Genomic DNA, 23,302 nt, shown 5'->3' with positions numbered 1-23,302 from the left:
AGCCTTCCAAGTATTGACCAAACTCTTGAACTTCACTAAAATCTAAAAGTTGTTCTTTGAAAGTAAATTAAATTAAGAGATTGGCATTTTTCAAAATAAAACCTTTCTAACTGTTGCTTTGGGTGCCTTAAAAATAACAATTTTACGACAATGGTGTACACAGAAATGCTACAGGTTTTTCAAAGTGTGTCAACAATTATATATACATTAATTGAATCAATACAGGTAACACTGTTGCTTACTAGTTGTTCATGGGTTTTAAGCTCATTAACACGGGTTAAATTTATGCTTTGGCAAATTACACAGAGCAAAAAAATTATGCTCAAATTGTTTTAAAGATCACAGGAGTGAGAAATGGTTTATGAAATACCCAAATCACACCAAACCTAATATGTATATGTGTGTATGTGTTTGTGTATTGGTGCATCGAAGGGCTGCTGAAAGTTATTTCAGTGCTAGAACTGATTGAGAGAACTGGTGCAAGCATTGGCTTAAAAATCCAAACTTCCCCCAGTTCTTTCTTCTGCCTTGACCCAAACAGCCCGCCTGAGGTGCAGAGAGAGAATTCGATCTCAGCCCCCTCTCCAGAGACTTGCACTGCTAAGTGGGACAAAGGGCTGGGCTGTTTGAGGAATGAGAAGCCTGGATGACCTCCCTGGGCTACGGGGTCTTGGCTTGCTCAGACACCAGCCGGTTCTGCTTACCTGAGCAATAACATTTAGATAGCCACGCCTTTCTTGGTTAGTGTTCCAGGTTGAGAGGTTGTACAAAAAGGTGATGACGGTAGGGGAGGGCAGAGTATCTGGACAGTAGGAAACTTTTCCTTTAATAGTGGTCAGTTGGGAGGGACTGCAGCTAGGAACACTTTCAGAGAGTCTGGGGTGGTGATAGAAATGGAGAAAATAGGTGAGAACAGGACTACAGATCTGTGGGCTGCTGGTATACTCCTCATGATCTGTTCAGTTAATATTAGTGACTATAGGTCCTTTATTATTAAGGAAGTTTAAAGAGGTGGACCCGTAAAAAGTTTATGAACTGAACTTCATAGACTCTTCCTAGCCTCTAAGGCTTTAATGACTTGTCTTTTGGTTCTCTATTTATGCATCGGGGAGGTGATCAAACACATTGAATCTAACTCTGATGGGAAACCTGTCTCTAACTATTCCTAAGTTAGTGACCTTGGATGATTTAATGAATCTCTCCGTGTCTCAGTTTCCTAATCTGTAAAAAAAAAAAAAAAGGAAGTAATAATGTTGCCCATCTCACACCATCATTGTGAACCTTAACTGAGTTAATACAAGCAAAATGCTTAGGCCAGCTCCTGACATGTAGGAAGTGCATACTAGTATTAGACATTATTCTGTTACTGTTACTGTTACTGTCACTGTTGTTCACCATAGCTGCACACTGTGTACTAATCCTAGCAAGGCATAGAATGCCTGGTAGAGTCAGAGGCACACACATATACAAAAGTCAAGGTCAAGTCCAAATTCAGGCTCTTAAGACATGGCAACGTGACTTGTATATCATACCGCTCTACACCTGCACTTCAGAGTCCCAAAGAACAAGCTTATACAACTTGCCTGGGAACTCGGCCGACCTCTATTATTCAAAGTGGCACCTCCTTCACAGGGTGGATTGGGCCTGGGTCTGATCACAAATCAGACCACTGGGCACTTTTGTCAGGGGCATTAACACTCCGACCACTAGGATGCTATTTATTGCAGGATTAGTCATTAACTAATTACTCATTACTCCAATGGCCACAGACGTAAGGTCAGCCATTTCCTCCCCTCACACCAGGAGGATCCAACATGATAGAGGTCAGACAGGTAATTTGCATCGTCTTTCTCTGCTCAAGAGGCCCCCAGAAGAAGAAGGCAGAAGAGGATTCGGTGTTGAAAGCAAGCAAGAAGGTGTCATTTTGACAGGAGCCTCTGTAAGCTTCTCAGGGGAAGACCTGGCCCCTCTCTCCTGCTGGGCCCCGCAGCCTCTCACATTTGATACCTTGCAGCTGGCCAGCTGGGGAAACTGGACAAGGTCTGACCCTAGCCCTGCATCACTTCACTGGCTGGCAATTCCTTTCCACTCAGAGCATCTGGAGAGTCATCCAACTGTGTTTGCCAAACTTGCGTGGATGTGAGAAGCGTGTTTGTTTTATAATCAGTGTCTTGGGTTTTAGATAAGAATACCACAGGAGATGATCGCGCTATGATCCTCGCTAATGTACCTCTAGGCTAATAAGTACCGAGACGATCCTGCTCTTTGATTTCATGAATAGGGAAATAAAATGGGAAATGCATGACATTTGAAAAAATGATTGTTATTACTGAGTGTAAAATTTATTTTAACCCTCTCTGCAGAGGCTAAGTTTCATGTCGAATGCGTTGCTCGCCAGATTGTACCTCCTGTTCCCCCCTCTCCTTAAATATGTGCTTATTTACTTCCTGCAGAGTTCAATTTCAGAACCCATCAAAGTAGATCCACTCAGACCCTGACTACATTTTCATGCATAAATTCATAGATGTCTTCAGAAGGAATGGCACTTGCATATGCAAATACTTTCCAATGCCTTTTCATTTTTACTTTTGGCCTGCACAGTTTTTAATTCCTGCAAACACATGACACAAACAAAGATGGGCTCAATAACAACAAACCATGGCATGTGTGAATTGTTAATTGCAAAGCGATGAGTCTGATTGGGCCAAGCAACTTGCACTGTTATCAATGGAGCAAGATTAAACAGGAGGAATAAAGGTATATTGGAAAATAAAATCCCAAGCATGTGGCTTCATTGTCCCTAGATATTATTAAGGGGGAAGGTGACAGGCCCGTCCACAATTCAACAATGATCTGGGCCTACAGATCAGCACACAAGGATGCAGAAGCCAGGAGGCACCCTTAATGAGGCTGAGGAAGGAGAGCACACTTTTCAGCACAGAACCACGAGACACAAAATGTATGCGCAACACGGCAAATGAGACCAGAAATACAGCAGAAGACGAAAGGCTTTCAACCAAGGTGAACGTGCATCACCTTCCCAAATATCTGCATCTTGTATTGGTGATGCTCTTGGAAATAACAGGAAGGTGTCACAACTTTTCATACTGGACATTTAAACACTCCCTTCAAGAGTGACGCTGTGCTTCTTTTCTTTTTCCACTTCCCACTACACGCACTTTGGGATTCTGGTGAGAACTTGAAGTAAAACACTTGTTGAAGTCGCTCGGAGATCAAAGGCATTTGATACAGAGCAATTTTCAAGCAACACCCCCCCCGCCCCCGTTTGAAATGTGTTTCATTTACATGAAGATAACTCAGAAAATAAGAGTGAAGATTAAATGAAAATTGTATCTTGCAAGGGTCTATAAGTGCAATGGAAACACAATTTTAACTGTTTCTTGGCTGATTTGGGGGAATAGTTTATTAAAGCTGGAGCTAGGATGAACTGGAAGCATATGGAAATATGTTTTTTAGAAAAGCTGCTGGGTTATAGATTTTATATATGTAATATATATATATATATATATATATATATATATATATATAGTCTTCTAAGAAATAAAGAAAACATAAGTAAAGTAATTTAAGGAAGTTAAGCAACTAGAAATGGAATTCAAGCTGCTGTAGACTGAATGCTTGTGACCCTCCCTCCAAATTCTTATATTAAAACCTAATCCCTTTGGTATTTGGAAGCAGGGCCTTTGGGAGGTGATTAGGTCATGAGGGTGAGTGCTCATGCATGGGTATCAGTGCCCTCATAAAAGAGGCCCAGAGAGCTGCCTGATCCCCCTCAGCTATGTGAGGACACAGGAAAAGACAGCTGTTCCTGATCCAGAAAGAAAGCCCTCCTCAGACACCAAATCTGTCTGTCCCTTCGTGCTTTGTTTGTAAGCCACTGGCTGTGGCATTTTGTTACAGCAGCTGAAAAGGGCTGGGAAACAAGCTAAGGTAGCCGGAGGAAGGAAATTAGTTGCAACATGTACTGTAACAAGAAATAAAGACTCAGTAATGTAATAACCAGGCAGGCGGGGCCTCGACCCCTGGCACTGGCAGGTGGACCCTTCCCAGTGCATCCCCTGCATTTCTGTGCATTCACTTGTAGCTTTGCTAAGCCGTGGATGCAAACTGCACACACAGCAAGGCTGGAAGGCAACACACAAGACTTCGGGCTGGTGAATCAACTTGGCTATACTGCTTACGCCCACACTTCCATACACTGACAGCAACCCTGAGGGGTGATAACCAATTCCTTACAGATACCGAACATGAAGAGAATGTCAACTGTTAGTACTTGGGAGACAAATATTTTCTTCCCCCAAGAAATCAAAATACTAGAATTCAGGAGAAATATACCCTATATGGAGCTGAGGGTCTGCTGTTAGGTTACATCGGTCAAACCCTACCATGGCCTGTACCCAAAAGCAACCACCAAGTTGTCAAAGAATTTAGTATCCAGGACCACAGAAGCAATTCTGTGAAACCCACAGGCACTTGATACAGTGGATGGAAAGGACCGCTCTTGCCTAAGCTCTAAGGGACCACTCAACGGCACCAGGCTCTGCCCCAGTTGTCACGGGCCTTAGCCATCAATGACACACAACACGGCAAGTCAGGAACACAGGACAGTGAGTCAGCGGGCGCCGCTCCACATACCTTGTCTTGGGAACTCATCCGACTCCCGGTGAACGAGGTCTGTGACTCGGTTCCCGTAGTGCATCCTGCTGTCGTGGTCATAGGCCTTCAGGGTCTCGCTGGAGCTGTAGGACTTCTGCGTGGGCACGCGGCAGTCCTCGCTGTCCAGCGAGGAGCTGGTGTAGCGGCACTCCTTGCCACACCGCCCGCGGGTCAGAGAGCGGTGTCGCCGGTCCTTCACATCCATTATTGCAGATCAGGCAGAGCGCTGATGATTTCAGGAAAGTCAGGTCTGAGTGTTGGCACGGGTCACGTGGCTACCTAAGCACACCAAAGGAAACAAACAACACAGTGATTATAAGAAAATGCTGCCTTCCGTTCTGACTCACGTTCTGACTCAGATAACAACATTAAAAGGCAAATTTGGTCAGTGCCGCATAATCTCCTGCAAATGCTTAATGTATACTTAAACCATCGGCCTAAATAGAAGAACTCGATACAGTAAATTAATTTTCTTGCTGTTTAATAGATTTGGGGGGGGGGTAATAGCAAAAATAAGTCATCTTTTGATTTTCTCTATGTGCACCGATGATATGATATGTCTGTCATTCTCATGCAAGATCTTACTATGAAGCAGTTGAAAGCAAGACTGATTTTATCATTCTTTAATTATATTCTTTTTGCTATAGAAGAGTTGGGGGAGACAAAAATTAAAAAAAGTATATGAGGCATAAATATACGCTCTTGATGCTTTGCAAAGATACCAAATCAACTTGACTGACCTAAGCTTGCCTGGCTGGGACTGGAGAATGATAGTGTAAGGCATTCTTGACATGCAAACAATCTTCCTCCAATTCCTTTAATAAGCCTTCAGTGAGTCCTAGTCAGTTTTCTCTCCTTTGCAAATCTTTGTGTTGGACACACCTGGTTACTTCTTCTTCCTGGTTATCGACCAACTGGAGAGCTTGCTGACAAAAGTTCTAACTGGCCCAACAACTTCATCCCCAACCTGAACCCACCACCCATCGTGTTCATTGCTGGGATATCCATTGCAGGGAAGAAACGAGGGGAGGAGCACTGTATAAAACAGGAAAGTGATGGAAGGGAGGCTCTCTAACATATAAACTGGCAACTAGGGAGCCCCACAGTCTGCCACTTGACACCCTGGGTGTGTATGCCCAACATCACTCGGCAAACACTAGCCTTCTGCTTAGCAAATACAACAGGAACGCTGAGATGCCTCCACGTTCCAAACAGCAGGTTCTTATTGATTTCATGGGCCATGAAAATAGTATGGACTACAGGGCCAGGGACTGGACAGAATGGACAAATAAGGATTTGAATTAAAATGGACAGTGCAGCCAGGGTACTGATTTTTCTCTAGGCTACTGTGGCTCTCTGATTCCTTGATGTGTCAGGAACTACTTGGGGAGCAGATCTGTGGTTCTGAGCCTCTCTGCTCTTCTGTGCTTCTTCAACACCCTGTAGTGGGATGTCTTTGTATACCAACGGACCAGCCTGTATACACACAAAGCGGACGGCATCTCTCCCAAGATAGCAGGCACCTAGTCCCTCCCTGTCTTTTCACACCAAGAGGGCCTTCTGCATCCCGGGGAACTCAATTCATTTATACCACTTGTACATTTTATCACATACTTCCTGTTATCATGGACAAGTCTGTTTGGTGATGCAAACAACACCAAGCACACCCATGCGGCTGCCACAGCCCCTTATATAAAAAAAGCTAATAGTTTTTCCTGACTCAGGACATTGAGAAGCAGCTTGGAGAGTCCCAGTCAAGATCCCAGGACCTGCTTTGAGGACACACATAGTAACTGTGGGCATGGAATTCTTTTCTGTGCAGAGTTAATTCAAATGTCTTAACACTAATGCAATCTCTGAATGTTAAAATCATCTCCTGTGATTTCCAACAAGTGATGTCAACATTTTAGAATCCGTAATACAGGCTGGTTAAGAGCCGGGCCATTGAAGCCTGGACTGGATGCCAATGTTACCATGGCCGCTGACCAGCCAAGGCCCTTATAAAAGAAATCATTCCTGGCCTTTCAAACTCAGTTTCCCAGTCAGTGAAAATGAAAAATAATAGTATTCACCTCATAGCGTTTTAGTAAAAATTGAAACAGATCCTACGGTAAAGCTCCCAATAGGCTGTCTAACACACTGTAGGGACCTATGGGAAGAAGGTGTTTTTTTTTTCCTTCTCTGAAAGATTAACATTTTGTTTTTTTCTCTTAGCTAAGTAGTTCACAGACTTGCATTAGAGGATGGAGATGATAATATAAATTCCCGAATCTCAAAGTTCTAATTATAAAACTTGATACTTGAACTACAAGCCAGAAAAGGAGGGTGTTCAGCACCTATGGAAGGTTATACGACTGCACCAACACCAAGAGCCACACGTAGTTTTGGGGGAAATTGGGTGTGTTGAGTGGGTTTTATAATATTCCTCTCTCCTGTTCACTGTAAGTTTTTATTCCTTAATGTTTTCAGTGTTCCTGACTCAGGAAGTCCCATCTCCTCTAATTTGCATCCTGCTTGGGAAAGCGGGCTGACTCTCTATTACGTGTGGGTATGTGATTTTATTTTATTTTTTGAAATCATGCTCTGATTTACAGGCTTATTTAAAAAGCCTGAAGGCTTATTACCTAGTTATAAAGTACAAGAACTTTTCTGTTTGGACATTTTGATGTCTAATTTGGTTGCTCAGTGATCTTTTCCTGCTAAATTCCTCTTTCTTGGCTATGCCCTTGATAGTTAAGTTTGTCAGCAATGTCACATCCAGACAAATTATAGCAATTTTTTTTATATAATGAGATAAACATGACAAATCTTAGTCACTAAAAGCTAAATTTCTAGGAAACTGAGTAGAATATACAGGCTGCTAGCCTATAGACATTTTGCATTTAGCCTGCCTGTTGTTTAATTTTTTTCAATGTTTAAAAAAAGATGGGCCTGGAAATATTATATTAAAATCTGGATGTGGATCTATAGCTTATCATTAAAAATTAGGCTGTTTAAAAAGTTCTGCTCCCAGAAAGATGGAATAAACTTACTTTTACTTATTCCTCCCAATACGTTCAGCTAAAAACCCTGGGCATTGCTGAAGAATAAATGATTAAAACAAACATAAGAAGAGTTGTCTGAAAAGTGGAAAGAAGAGGCAGATACACTAGGGCCCTCAGGACCTAAGGAACAATACTGTGGTGAGTTCCTGGGATTTCTTTTTGCCTTGTACCAGTATATCCCAGATTTGTAGCTAAAGACACTGGCAACCCAGGAACATCAATAGACACAGAGGACAAAAGCTGCCTCCCTCTAGTCAAAAAGCTATGAAAGGGGCAGCCTAACAAGAGATAAACATTGAGATAGTAGCCACCTCACTCTAGCCAAACCACATGGGGAAAACTGTAGCCCCATCCCCATCTTCGCCAGTAAAAGCCAGGTGGGGACCCTACATTTCCATGCTGCTGAGGAAGGAGGAAGGCACTCCCAGTACCATCAAGGTAATTTCAGAGAAGGGAGCCAGGACTTTCATCCCTCCCAGGAAGGAATGAGGCCATCTTCTTCCTCCATGGGGAGCCTGGGCTTGCACACCACTGGGTAGTAACAAGGTACCTCTCTCCTTCTCTGTAGGGGTGGTGTAGGAGGAGACCTAGTGGAGAGTCAAGACTTCCACTCTCTCCCAGTGGTAATGAGTCCTTTGTCTCCTTGTTAGTGGTTACTGTGTCAGTAGATGCCATGTGGGGAGGAATGATAAGGTACTCCTATCTCTTCACTGAAGGAGGCATCAGTGCAGGCCTAGTAAGGAGCCAGCACGCCCACATCCACCTCACCCAGCTCCTTACAAACAGCACCTTGTGCTTGGGTGCTGACAAAGACTGAGTGGGGAACCTGGACTTCTTTCCCAACTTAGCAATAATGAGATGGGTATCTCTTCTCGGACAGAGCAGTGTCAGAAGAAATCAGCTGGAATAGGAGATTTAAATGAGATCCAGAATCTCATAATATCCAAGTGTCTACTTTTCAATTAAAAAATAATCACCTGGCATACCAACAATTAGGAAGATCTCAAACTGAATAAAAAGATACAATTAATAGATGCCAGCACTGAGATGATAAAGATTCTAGAATTATTTGAAATAGGTTTAAAAGCTGCTATAAAAATGTTTCAATGAGCAGTTATGGGTGAAAATGAAACAATAGAAAATCTTATTTAAAAAAAATACACAGAAAGTTTCAGCAAACAAATGAAAGATATAAAGAAAACTCCAATGGTAATTTTAGAACCAAAAATCAAAGTAACCAAAAATAAAATAATAATAAAACACCCCCAAAACAAGAGAACAAAAAATCCTCAATAGATGGGCTCAAAAGGAGAATGAGGGATAGAAGACAGAATGAGGGAATTTGAAAAAAAAAATGAACAATGGATATTACCCAATGTTTACAACACATTAAGAAACAGACTAACAGACTAAAGAGAAAAAGATGAACAGAGCTTTGGGGCCCTTAGAATGGTAACAAACGACCTAGTGTTTATATTGTTAGAGTCCCAGAAGGAAAGTACAAAGTGAGAGGGGGTGAGAAAGTGCTAAAAGCCCAGCTAAATATATCCAAATTTGCAAAAGACATAAAGCAACACTCAAGAAGCTGAATAAATCACAAACAAGATAAATCCAAATGCATCCATATCAAGATATATCATAATCAAAACTCTGAAAACTTAAAGAAAATCTTGAAAGCACTGAGAGAACTGACACTTTATCTACAGGGAAAGGCAATATATTATAAGAGTAGATATCTCATTAGAAACCATGGAAACATGGAGACTATAAAGAAATGACAAAATACTTTTCAATTGTTGAAAGGAAAGATCTTTCAACCCAGAATCCTATATTCAGTGAAAATATCCTTCTAGAATGCAGAAGAAAACAAGAAATTCTCAGATTAAGGGAGAATAGTTCAAATACTACTCATGTAAAAGAATGGTTCAAAAATTAGTTATCTAAACCAGAAAGGAAACAATTAAGGGAAAATTGTTGGGACATCATGCAGGGGGGAAAAAACCATGGCAAGCAAAAATATAAATAAATGCAATGGACTTTCTCCTTTTACATTTTCCACATTATTTTTGATGGTTGAAGTAAAAATTATAACACTGGCTGATGAGATTTTAAATTTATGTAGAGGGCATATTTAAGAAATTGTATTGCAAATGGATAAAGATAAAGAGACATAAAGGAGAAAGTTGCCACACTTCATTTGAACTGGTAAAAGGATGAGACCAGTGAATGGTGATAAAATATGTATGTATAATGTAACAAAAACATTCAATAAGTAAGAGGAAAGTAAAAAGATGAAAAAAGAAAGAACAAGAGAACAAAAAAGTAAAATGTCAAACTTAAGCCATAAAATAGCAATAATTACATTAAATGTGAGTAGTCTAAATACGCAAATGAAAAAGCAGAGTTGGTTAAAAATACAATCCAGGTTTATTCTGTCAATAAGAAAGTCACTTTAAATTTAACAATGTAGGCATGTTGAGAGTAAAACTGATGAAAGGGTATTTAATGCAAACATTAATAAAAAAACAGGAACAATTATATTAACACTAGAGGCCCAGTGCACGAATTCATGCATGGGTGGGGTCCCTTGGCCTGGCCGGCAATCGGGGCTGATCGGGGCCATCTCGCCCAGTCCTGATTGGGGCCGAGTGGGGATGATCGAGCCAGCCAGCTGTGGGGAGGGGCCATGGGAGGTTGGCTGGCCAGGGGGAGGGACCGTGGGAGATTGGCCAGCACAGGAAGTTGGCTGTGGGAGCACACTGAACACCGGGGGCAGCTCCTGTGCTGAGCATCTACCCCCTGGTGGTCAGTGCACATCATAGTGACCAGCTGACCGGTTGTTTGGTCAACCGGTCGCAACGGTCGCTTAGGCTTTTATATATATATATATATATATATATATATATATATATATATATATATAGATAGATCAGATAAAGTGGACTTCCTAGGGAAAGAAAATTACCAGAAACAGAGAGGGCATTACATGATAATGAAAGGACCCATCCACCAAGAAGAAATAGAAATTCTAAATATGTGTGCACCAAAAAATAGGAGCTACAACATATGTGAAGCAAAAAATAATAGATTGAAATGAAAAATAAATAAATCCACAATTATATTTGGAGGTTTCAACATCAGAGACCCCAAAATTAATAAACAACTAGACAGAAAATCAATAAGGATATAGAAGACCTCCTCAAAACCATCAGCCAACAAGGTCTACTCAACATTTATAGACTATTCCTCCAAACCACAGCAGGTTATATAGCCTTTGTAAGTGGCCAGGGAGCACATATCAAGACAGATAATAGTCTGGAACATAAAACAAACATCAGAATTCTTAAAGCAATGGAAATCATACAGAGTATGTTCTCTTACCATAATGGGATCAAACTAGAATTACTAGCAAAAAGAGAAGAAAATCTCAACTACTAGAAACCTAAACAAAAATTTTCTAAATAATTCATGGGTAAAAGAAGTAGGTCTAAGCAAAATCAAAACATAAAGTAAAGAAAAATGAAAATATAACATAAAAAATGTTTGAGAAACTGCTCTGCAAAAATCCTGTTAAGAGGATAAAAATATAGGCCGAGAGAACCTATTTGTAAACAGTATATCAGATAAAGGACAAATATTGAGAATATATATATTTTTGAAACTGTAAAGAAAACCCAAACAATGCAATTTAAAAATAGACAAGACATGAAGTGACATGTCACCAAATCGTACACACAAATGGCAAATAACACATAAAAAGATGCACAAAATTATTAGCCATGAGAAGTGAAAATTAAAACCACAATGAGATATTACTATGGACTTGTGAGATGGCTAAAATAATGATGATGATGATAATTAATGATAATAATAATAAACTAAGTACTAGCATGGAGGTGAAAAAAATGAAGATCACTCATGCATTGCTGCCCCAGATGTGAAATGGCACAGCCACTTTGGAAAACAGTTTAGCAGTTAAAAAAACAACACCACCAAAAACTAAATGTACAACTGCCTTACAATTCAGTAATTGCCCTCCTGGGCATTTCTCCCAAAGAAATAAAAACAAAAATATGTTCACAAATGTTTGTAGCAGAATGTTTTTTTTTCAATAGAGCCAAACCAGAAACAACACAGATATCCTTCAATGGGTGACTGGTTAAACAATACTCCGGTACACCCATGAAATGAAATATTGCTCTGCAATAAAAAGGAATGAACTATTGATAGACATAAAAATCAGGATGACTATCTAGAGAATACTGCTCAGTGAGAAAGCCAATCCTGAAGGTTACAATCTATAGGCTCCTTCATATGACATTCTTGAAATGAGAAAAGTATAGAGATGACAACAGGTTCATGGTGGCCAGGGTATGAGGGTGTAGCAAAGGTTCTCAACCTGTGGGTCACGACCCCTGAAAGTACATCCTGCATATAAGATATTTACATTACGATTCATAACAGTAGCAACATTACAGTTATGAAGTAGCAATGAAAATAATTTTATGGTTGGGGGACACCACAACATGAGGAACTGTATTAAAGGGTCGCGGCATTAGGAAGGTTGAGAACCACTGGAAGGGAAGTGAGTATGGCTCTAAATGGACAACAGCAGAAATCCTGGGGTGATGGAGATTTCCTGTGTCTTGGCTGCATCAGTGGCAAATCTTGGATGTGATATTGTAGTAGTTTGCAAGATGTTGTCATTTGTAGAAGTTGACTGTAGTGCACATGCCTTTTCCAGGAGGTCACTTGCAATTTTGAGCTCTGCATGTACTCTCCATTATTATTATTATTATTACTATTATTATTACTTTACTACTCCTTTTGATTTTATAGCCAGTCAGCGTCACTTATTTCAACCCCCTGGTTGGCCAATATAGGTCATTACATTTGTGACTTTGGGTATAAAGGGAAAAAATATGCTGCATCCCCTGGTAAAGATTATAAAAGGCCAGTTACAACAGAAGAAGCAGCACTTGCCAACCTATTTTTCTGAAGACAATTCTACAATCATAATATGTTGGTTTTTATCCTAATATGGTTAAATATCTATCCTTTATCTAATAAAATGCATGTATTACCTACGATGGACAAAGCACTCTGCATAGTCGTCCTTGAATGTGAAGGTCAACAATTCATGTGGGGAAATGCTAGTTTAGAGGCTGAATTTACAAAGTAATTAAAATTGCCTTGAAGCAGTGGGAAAGATGGTAACCAAAATTATAAACCTTTTCCCTAAGCCTTTGCCTTTTCCAGCACTGACAAATGGCAATTGCCGGACGGCGGGGCCTCTGTCAGCTCTTCCCTGCTCGGCTGAGGCTTGATTCTGTCACTCTCCACATTTCCTCTCCTGAAGAGGGTTCACACTGCTTTTTTCATCAGTTGCCTGAGTGGGTTCCATCACTTTAGCAGAACAGACTACAGAGATCTTGCCTGCAAGCCTTTGTCTAATTAACTAATCCTATGAGCTGTAACACTGTTCACTATTAACTTTTCAGCTTATCCTACTACTTAAGGGGGTTGACTTGTTAATCACTGACAGCCCATTTGAGATGTGTTTGTATGTGATTGTGTATGTGAGTGGACCTGTTTGGGTATGTAAATATGGGAATGATGCCTGGGTAAATTTTGGGCACATCCAAATGGAGAGCTGTTACTATTACCATTATACTGAGGCCAATTACTGTCAAAGTTTGCCTCACCCTCATCACTGATCTCTGACCCTCCGGGCATCATTTCATTGTGCTTGAATCCTATATAATAAAAGGGTAATATGGGAATTGATCCTAACATGGAATGACTGGGATCAATTGGTTGCTATGATGCACACTGCCCACCAGGGGACAGATGCTCAACGCAGGAGCTGCCCCATGGTGGCCAGTGGGCTCCCACAGGCGGAGCTCCATTCAGCCACAAGCTGAGGTGATGGCTATGAGTGCAGTGGTGGTGACAGGAGCCTCTCCTGCCTCCTCGGTAGCGCTAAGGATGTCCGACTAACAGCCTAGGGGAGCGGGCCTAAGCCACAGTTGGACATCCCCTAAGGTCTCCCAGGCTGTCAGAGGGATGTCTGACTGCCAGCTTAGGCTCGATCCCCCAGGGAGCGGGCCTAAGCTGGCAGGTGGACATCCCCCAAGATTGTCCTGGACTGCGAGAGGGCACAGGCCAGGCTGAGAGACCCCCGAATGTGCACTGGGCCTCTAATATATATATATATAAAATCTTATAAACTGGCTGTAGATCTTTGGGAGGTTTATTGCTAGAAAAGCCAGCCAGTTCCAGATACCCAGATGAATCGGGACTCTGTCCATTCTGAAAATAGGTCAATGTGTCCACCTCACACCCCGAATTCAAGTGATGGGAAATCACTGAAGAAGTTTGTCCAGAAGGGAGTGGGCAAAGAGTCAGTACATGTGAATCAGTTTTTTGTTTCTGAATTTGAGCTGATGTCACAGGTATTTCCGAAATCCGATAAAAAGTTTCATTATATGAGCATGTTTATAGTGAAATAGTTAAAAAGATTAATCAGAAAGCTCCTGTGGAATACCTTTCTTCCTTCTGATGGCATGTGGACTAGATTGTCTACTTGTTTCTTAGATATTGTAGGTGCCATGTTTAAAAAGATGTGATGGATAAGGTCTGAGCCCTTTGTCCTTGACTCCTTTGCTAATTCTGCTCTTACCAAAAGCAGAAATGCTAAGTCAACTGAAAAACAGTGCCTTCACAGATTCTTTCCTGTGTATTAGAAGCCTTCTATAAAAGTGGTTTATTTCAAAATATTTCAACACCAAATAAAATGTAATAACAGAACGCCACTCATAACAGAGAGAGGAGCTGAGAAAGGGGAAGAGGAGTTGGGGTCTCACTCACTTGGCCTTCCCAGACCCTCAAGTCAGGCTCAGATGGACTTAGCATGAAAAGCAAAGTGTGTACCCAGAGATTTTAGTTTCTCCTCTTAGAAACATCCAAGAGCAAATCTGAACATGGATCCACTCCAAATATCTAGAGACAGAATACCCCTGTGGCCTCTGGGTGGACCAAGGAAAATCTGTTTTAAAATCTACAAAAGTGGAAGAGAGCGCCCCCATAATTTAATGCACTAGTAAATAAGAGGTCAAAGGCGATTTGTTTTCTGTTCCCCTGTGCAGTTATACTGTTATGTCTGGGGATAAAAAGCCAACTCTGGTTAATGTTCGGAGCCAAAAAGGATAAGTAAATTCACAATTGTATTTTGCTCTCTGGCATCAGAGCCTTTTAGAATCTGTTGGGGGTCCCTGGAGCCATCTGCACAGGAAATGATAACAGTGGAATTGGGATCTGCTGTCTCTGAATTCCATGAATCGGGAAATGTGAGGACATGTCTATGTGCTCGCAGTCTCAGTGAACAAGAGCCATGACGGAACGAAACACACCCTACATGTCTAGAGATTTGCCATCGTAGTGCAAGCTTGTGTGCTTGTGGATACTCTTATTCCTGATTAGCAATGAAAAGTCAAAAGTCTATGTTGGGCTCCAGCTGGTTTGGTTCATTGGATGAAACATTGGCTGGCAGACTAAAGTGTCCTGGGTTTGATTCTGGTCAAGGGCATATGCCTAGGTTGCAGCCCTGAATGGGAGGCTTGCAGGAGGCAACCAATCGATATGTCTCTCTCACGTGTTTCTCCCTCTGTGTCTCTACCCCTCCCTTCCACTCTCTCTAAAACCCAATGGGAAAATATCCTTGGGTGAGGATTAACAACAACAACAAAGTCTCTGTCAGATTTAGTCTAATTCCATGCCTTTTGCCCCCTTTCCAGTCTAAACTGTTTAACATTCAAGAAATTACAATGGTTACACCTGCTGCTAAAATTTCAGTGCAACATGTGGAAATTCACTGGAGCCTTTGCCTCCTCAGCTCCACCTTCCCTACATGCCCCCCTCTGCTCACCTCCCACTTTTCCCTGTGCCTCCTGAGAGCAGCAGATGGCTGTACCTTAGGCACTGGCTAAGTTACTGTAACCAGAAAGATAGCCCCTCCCCTCTCCTCCTCCCACTATGCAGAGCTCATAGAGACAGCAGAGCAGACATGAGCCTGCAGCCACAAAATCCAATGAAGGAGAGCCCTTCTCCCTACCCTGTCCAGTGGGGCCTCCTTGTATATGACACAGAAGGCCTAGCAGATCATCAGAGAGAGTATAGGGGCCACAGGCTTCTAGGCAACACATCAAAGTCAGAATCACTGTCAAGTCAAGCTCCCATGTATGAATGCCTACAACACGGCAGGCCTCGAGTTGGGCTCCTTGTGTAAGTGTCCACTAATTGCACAATCCTGCAACACGGGTCTCCTTGTGTGTGCTTGTTTCAGAGATGGGAACATGAAAATTCTGGCAGGCTAAGTGACTTGCTAACACCACACACTTGGTAAGTATTCATGCCAAGATTGGGACTGAGAGATATCTGACTCTGAGGCCTCCCTTCATTACAAAAAGAGTAACTCAGGAAAAAGGGTGGTATCAGACGTTGTATCATGTCCCTTTGGGTCATTGAATTTATAAATGAGATCCCAGTCCCTCAGTCCAAGGCAGTTTCCTCATGAAAGTCACTAACTACATCACACTCCTGATATATTCCATAAGAAAAACTTCCAATCCGTTGACCAGTATAGGTGAGTGCCTCTTCTACACTGTGGGCAATGGAAACAAAGGAGAGTGAGTGACATTAGACACCTCATGAAGAGTTGAGAGGGACAGGCCTCAGTCTCCACATCTGGAAAATGAGAATAAGATGCCTATTTTGAAGGGTTAATGTAAGAATGTTAAAATGAGATATGTGTATCTCCTAATAGTACTAGATTATCCTCAAACTGTGACAGGCTTCATCCCCACCACCATCCACCTCATCACTACTATCAACCATGAATAGCATCTAGCCATCAAAAATTGCTGTAGTCGTTATTACATGATCCCCAAAGTACAAGTACTGCTACTCCAAATAATATCTGCTGGGGGGAGGGGGTGGGCAGCATGTCTGAACAATAGAGGGTTGGTATTGAAGCACTTTGTGAGGATTAACACACAGATACTAATATCCCCATTTAGTATTCCATCTTTGCCTCAGGAAACAGTTTCACTAAAACCAAAAATCTGAAACGGAGATGCTCTAACATCACCCATCCTCTTACAAAGAAGATACATTTTGCTCTGTATTGTAAACAGGAAAAAATAAGTGCATCATAGAAATAACACCTGCAATCAGGAGAAAGTGCCCTGAAAAGGTTTGGTTGTTCATAATTAATTCCCTATCTGTCCAGAAAGGTGGGTGCTGGTGACTGGAAATTCTGTTGTTTGCAGGTACTAAATGCTGGATTTGGAAATGTTGAATTTGAGGAACTGGGATGAGTCTAAATTACTCTGCACAATAAAGGTTTTGATTCTGGTCATGTAGAAAGGTCTTGTGAGAGGAGGCAAGTGCAGGGGTTGGAACCAGAGAAATTTAGACATGTGTGCGTGGAGTATGCAAAACTGGTGCATTCAGAGAGGGAGAAAGAGAATGAATGCTATCTGGGTGATGCCAACTTTGTGCTCCATGCCCTCACCTAAAAAGATTTCCAGTGCAATCTACATTCTTCATTTTAGTTATGAATTTTCTTGCATGTGTATGTGGAGATAGACTCAATGTTTTCTATCTATTATTTTACTACTAGAGGACCAGTGCACTTGGGGGAGGGGGGGTCCCTCAGCCCAGCCTGCGCCTTCTTGCAGTCTGTGAGCCCTTAGAGGATGTCTGACTGACTGCTTAGGCCAGCTCCTGGCGGAGAGCAGGCCTAAGCCAGCAGTCGGACATCCTTAACGCTGCCACAGAGGCGGGAGAGGCTCCTGCCACTGCTGCTCTGCTCACCAGCCATGAGCCCAGCTTCTGGCTGAGCAGTGCTCCCCCTGTGGGAGCGCACTGACCACCAGGGGGCAGCTCCTGCATTGAGCGTCTTCCCCCTGGTGGTCATTGCATGTCATAGCAAGCGGTTGAGTGCCTTAGCATGTCATTAGCATATTACATTTTATTTGGTTGAATGGCCTACCGGAAGACCAGACACTTAGCATATTAGGCTTTTATTATATAGGATTATGAGGAAGCAAATAATGCTCATTTAAGATTTACTTCAGTGATGACATGGTGCAAGGACTGATGTGATGCAAAATCCAGAAAGGGATGATGAAAAGGAGAACATTTGCTCTGTATCTGAGATGCTCCTTGAAGGCAGGGACCTTGTCTCCTGCCAGCAATCTATTTCTAGGAGTTGGCAGAGAACCTGCCTTAAAGAGCACCCAATAAAGCTTTGTTAAACAGGTGGTGTGGCTCAGTGGTTGAGCTTCAATCTATGAACCAAGAGGTCACCAGTTTGATTCCCAATCAGAGCACATGCCCAGGTTGCAGGATCGATAATCCCCAATAGGGGGTATGCAGGAGGCAGCTGATCAATGATTATGATTTTCTCTCCCATGGATGTTTCTTTCCCTCTCTCTTTCTCTCTAAGAAATCAATAAAAACAGATTTTTAAAAAAGCTATGTATTTACATAGAGGCATCTGAAAGCAAAAAAAATAATAATAATAATAAAATGAGAAAAATATTTTAAAAGCCTTAGGCCATTTTTGTCTCTCTTAGTGTTTAACTGTCCTGAACATATTTTTCAAGTCTATTGTTAATTTTCAGGATTTACATAAGAAGTTTCATATGAATTTTGTGACAAATTTGATTCTGCTTTGTCAAACGAATACAATGTAAGTGCTTTCTTTCAAAATAGCCTCTGCTTCCTTACCTAGAAAATAAAAAATAAATATTGCTGTTTGGAAAATTATTTGAAAAATCAGTACTGGGAGCTGGCTATAGATAGGACATGAAGTCAGAATCAATGACCTACTTTAAATCATCTTTCTGTTTTGGAAAGTATGTGCTGAGACCTGGCATGGCAACATGCCAATAGTCAACAAACATCTGTAAAGATCCAGGGAGTAAATTTTGTCCACATCATTGGGTCTGTTGCGACTGCTCAGCTCTGTCACTGTAGCACAAAAGCAGGCAGATGAAATACTAATGTGAAAAGGTATGTCTGCTCCAATAAAACTTTATTTATAAAACAAACAAACAAACAAACAAAAAACAATGAGCCAAACAGATTGATTGACTCTCTGGCATCAGTATGCCAACCCTGGCTAGGTGTAGACAGGGAGCAACCAAATGCAAGAAGTTTGGAATTCTGGCCAATTATTAGCTTGAAAATAACCATGCCTCACCAAGGATCTCCCAGAAGAGGAAGACAACCTAAGCACAACCTTTGTGATGATGTTGAATTAGCACTAGACATTCATGGTGGACTCGTGTGGGGGCACTAGCCAGTACAGTGTAACTAGAGGACATTGCTTATATTTAGGAGGTCGCTGTTATAAAATTGATATAATTTCATAGGCTATACAAGTCAAAGCTGTGCTTCTCTTGAGAAGATAGACTTGTAAGTTAACTGCTCTTGTGACAATAGTTTGACAGTTGACCTTTTTGCACAATGTTTTTAGTTCTTGCCTGAATGTTCCTGGTAATTATTACTTTGCTAATTATTTCCTGGCATGGAGGTTTGTCTGTAAATATTAGAAGCACCAATGATGACATCACCTTATTTATTTTTTATATCACTTCTTGTTTTAATATCTCCATCTTTTTTTTACATGTATGAGATAGAAGACAATAATTTATTTACCAAATGACCAGAAATGTTGATAGTTCAAGTTTCAAGATCCAGCAGAACACAAACCCCCGAAGAGCAGCTCATATTAATTGTGGCTAAAAGGGGTATTTAGATGGATGTGTTAATTAACTAAATGAGGGAATCCTTTCACAATGTATACATATATTAAATCACCATGATGTACATTTTAAATAGGTTACAATTGCCTTGGTTAATTATACCTCCATAAGTCTAAAAATAAAAGTTCCTAAAGATTAACAAAAAACAACAACAGCTAAGGAGCAAGAACTTGGGGAACACCTTAAGAGTTCATTTAGACAAACCTTTATGAAAAGGACCCTTGGTAGCCTGTGCTTACTGTTGTATTTTGGTGGTAAATCAATAGGTGATATGCAAGAGAAGGTTTGAAAATGCAAGAGCCTGATACAACATTTTCATGTGCATTTAAAAATAACTCGATGACATCAATCTCAAAATTATGTACTTGCATTCCTGCATTTCTTAATGATCCCTCAAGGTATATCATTATATTTTTACAGCCATTAGCACTGCCATTCACCAGAAACATAATGCTGTAATCACTCAGAGGTTCAAGGAAATGAAAGTCTCTCCCATTTGCCTACAACCCTCTGTTGTCTAATATAGTATCAGATGCTACAACAGTGTAAACTCGTCCATACATGTGGATAAAAGCCTTTGCAGGGGAAAGACAGCTATGATGAACTGCCTGAAACACAGAGGTAGCTTCTGATTTTTGAGAGGGGAACGTTCCCTCCCAAAGCAATTACCAACATCCCTCATGCCATGCAATGTGTGTGTTCTCGTGCAGCTACCTAGAAAGTGAATCTGGCTTTTTTCTTACCTTCGGTGATAAAAACGGAGGGTCACTTTTGTGGAGAAAAGAATAAAGGCTCAAAGAAGTCATCAAAACCCTGCTTTCTAAAGATACACTTTCTATATATCCTGGAAATGGAAAAAGAAGCCCAGGCTTATTAAATTCATATTGATCCTCAAAAGAGGTTGCTAGAAACCCTAAGTAGTCAGGATTGTTGGGAACGATGGCTAAGGACCCAAGGATAAATGGGCATGCCAACAAAAGAAGGGCACACACAAAAATCCAGTGTCAGTCAGAATAGATCAAGTATCTTCCCAGCACCAGCAGGACAACGTGCAATGTTCTATGTGGACACCAATACAACTTCATAACATTTTTATGGAAACAGCAGGATTTTTAAAAGTAACAGGTTGATTTGGCCAGTAGGATTGGCTAATGACACAGAGCAGAGGCGAAACTCAAAATATACTGAGGGGTAAACAAGTAAAGGAACATGTTTGCTATAAACCCTATTTGAAGAGATTGCAGATGGAATTAGATTGTCCATACTTATAAAAGGCCATGCATGTATCACAGGACATTCCCACTTTCTGATTTGGCATGAGTTTTATGCCAAAACAGCAATCTTCTATGTACCTGGGTATCGGAAACATTTTATTGAAATGAATGAAAATGAGCCAATCACGGTCCCATGTTAAGGACTTCATATTTACTGTCTCTCTAAACTACACAACAACCATTTTATTTAGGTACCCCTAACCCCATTTTACAGATGAGAGATAAAATAGAGACACATGGCTTAACATTGCATAAAGGCAGCAGAGATTGGATGGGAATGCAGGCATCTGCTCTAAAATCCAGATTTCACCCAGAAACGCCAGGTCCTCTGGTTTCTCTTCCATGTATTCTATTGATTGCTAACAACACGTAAAAAATGACCTCTTTGTAATACTTTAAGCAATAAAAAAAAATAAAAACAGAGAAAAAAACAATAAAAAATGACCTCAAATGCCAAGAACTTAGAAAGTATTCTACATTCAACTACCTCTCATTATTACCTAAATTTTGGAAAATTAAACTTCATCTCCAGTAAGAAGTCACTTCAAAAACAAATGAATGATTTGCCAAGGCTTAATCACGGTAAATTCCATGACCTCTCTTTCTGAGTTAACCCTCTTTCCACTATACCCAAGTGTTTTCCTGTGATTTGATTTAAAAAATAAATTTGAATTAAAATTGATTCCAGGAGAATTCTGTACCTCTCCTTGAGATGATTAGTGACAATTTGCAATTTCACAATCATGATAAATGACCATTGTAATAAAGAGATGCTGGAAGGAAAGGCTCAGGTGGTTGGAATAGGAAAAGAGTCAGACATCCCATCACTGGGACTTCACTTCATCCAGTCACTTGGCAAGCACGGACTGCGTATCTCCGGAGAGGAACCAGAGTGAGCACATGACCCGAGCTGGGCCAGAGTATCTTCTCCAGGACTATGGAGATATCTGGAGATGAAGAAGAGGTTCATTGATATTCACGGTCCTCCAGCAGTTGTATTTGTCATGTACATGGTGGGAGATGTGAGGTCAGTAACCCCTCCCATAAACAGACAAGCAGGTATGGAAACCAGTTTGCAGAATGAGAGAAGTATACAGAGAGACAGATGGAGAGTTTATGCAACTTTTCAACACTAGCTCTAGTACCTTCCAGGCCTGAGTTTAACTCTTCAGCTGGGTTCACAGAGTCAGTCCTATACCCTGAGAATAAATTTCCCATTTCAGCTTAACCCAACTTGAGTTAATTTCACATTAAGAAGCTTAAGAAGCTTCCACCTGAACTTACATGAAGTAAAATTATTTGGTAACACCATGCTACAGTCCCAACATCCCAGCACCTACAAAACCCCTTCAGAATGGGGTCCTGTCCACCCTTCTTTTTGTTTTGTTATGGTAGCTTCAATGTCTCAGGGAAGTCTTCATTATCTTCCTTTCTGCTTGGCTCACATAAGAGTTAGCTGTTTCCAAGAGCAAAATCTTAGACTGAAAAAGCTACTTAACACACTTTCTGTCTGACCTTGCACGTATCCTGGGCATCCAGATGCCTGGGTACAATTTGATGATGCTAACAAGTCCACCAGTTTGACTTGCTAAGCAAACGTCGGCAACATTAAATGCCCAAGATGTATGAACTGCTGAAGACATAATATTCTTCAGACAGGAAAAGACACGTGGCCTGGTGACAGAAGCGTGGCTCTCGCTGCGTAGGGAAGACATCCAGGTGGAAACATCTGACTCAGTGCTTGCTTGGGTCGAGTGTGGGAAAATTCAGCAGTGCAGGGATTCCTATCCCAGACCCCCATGAGGGCTTGTGCTCCTCTGCAGCTGCCAGAGGGGAGAGGCGGATGTGACACACTCCATGGGAAAACAGCCCAGAGTGGAGGAACAAAACACACACTACTCAAACCATCACATTTCCTAAATCACTCTGGAATATGTTCCGTACGCAGCGACAGCCCAATTATTTCAAGTGTGCCCCATCTTGTCTACTGCATCAGGATTTACAAAACAAGAGAAGCTGAGCAGGTGGGTGTAGGTGGGAGAGAACGTGTCCCCCTGGGCCAGGAGCATGTGCTCACAAGCTTAGCATTTCCACGCTAGCCCTATAGCCAAATATCAATCTTTCCATGCCTTCTGGAAAACAAACGACAATATCTAAAACATAAAAATACAGCCTCCTTTTTCAAACCAATCCTCCATCAAAATCATGAGACTATCAATGTTCCGTCTAAAACAGGCACCCTGGCTACTAAGAATCCTGTGTTTGACCTAGACCTAGTGGCTATATATGCAGCACCAACTATGACAATATGATTTTGCTCTTTGTTGAAATGAGCAGACTTGCCCAGCATTCCTAAATGTTTTATACATCAACAGAGCAGACACCAGAATGGTGAAGGCTGGCATAAAAACGGGCATTATAGAAATATTTTCAAGTTATAAAGATAGGATTATAAAAATTTTTGTGATTTTAG

The 23,302-nt window shown here is 41.2% G+C and overlaps 1 protein-coding gene across 1 annotated transcript in view; it reads right to left on the bottom strand.

Moving 5' to 3' along the window:
* Positions 1-4,876, bottom strand: part of TENM2 (teneurin transmembrane protein 2) — an 881,884-nt gene extending 877,008 nt beyond the window's left edge. The window contains 1 exon segment of the mRNA XM_023760070.1: positions 4,657-4,876. Within this exon segment, the coding sequence (XP_023615838.1) occupies positions 4,657-4,720 (64 nt within the window). The 5' untranslated portion in view covers positions 4,721-4,876.
* Between the last annotated feature and the right edge of the window lie 18,426 nt (positions 4,877-23,302).

This window comes from Myotis lucifugus, unplaced genomic scaffold (assembly GCF_000147115.1).
Source record: "Myotis lucifugus unplaced genomic scaffold, Myoluc2.0 scaffold_172, whole genome shotgun sequence".
NCBI classification, from domain to species: domain Eukaryota; kingdom Metazoa; phylum Chordata; class Mammalia; order Chiroptera; family Vespertilionidae; genus Myotis; species Myotis lucifugus.
Note: the sequence above shows the minus strand (reverse complement) of the source record. Positions and strands in the feature narration are given on the sequence as shown.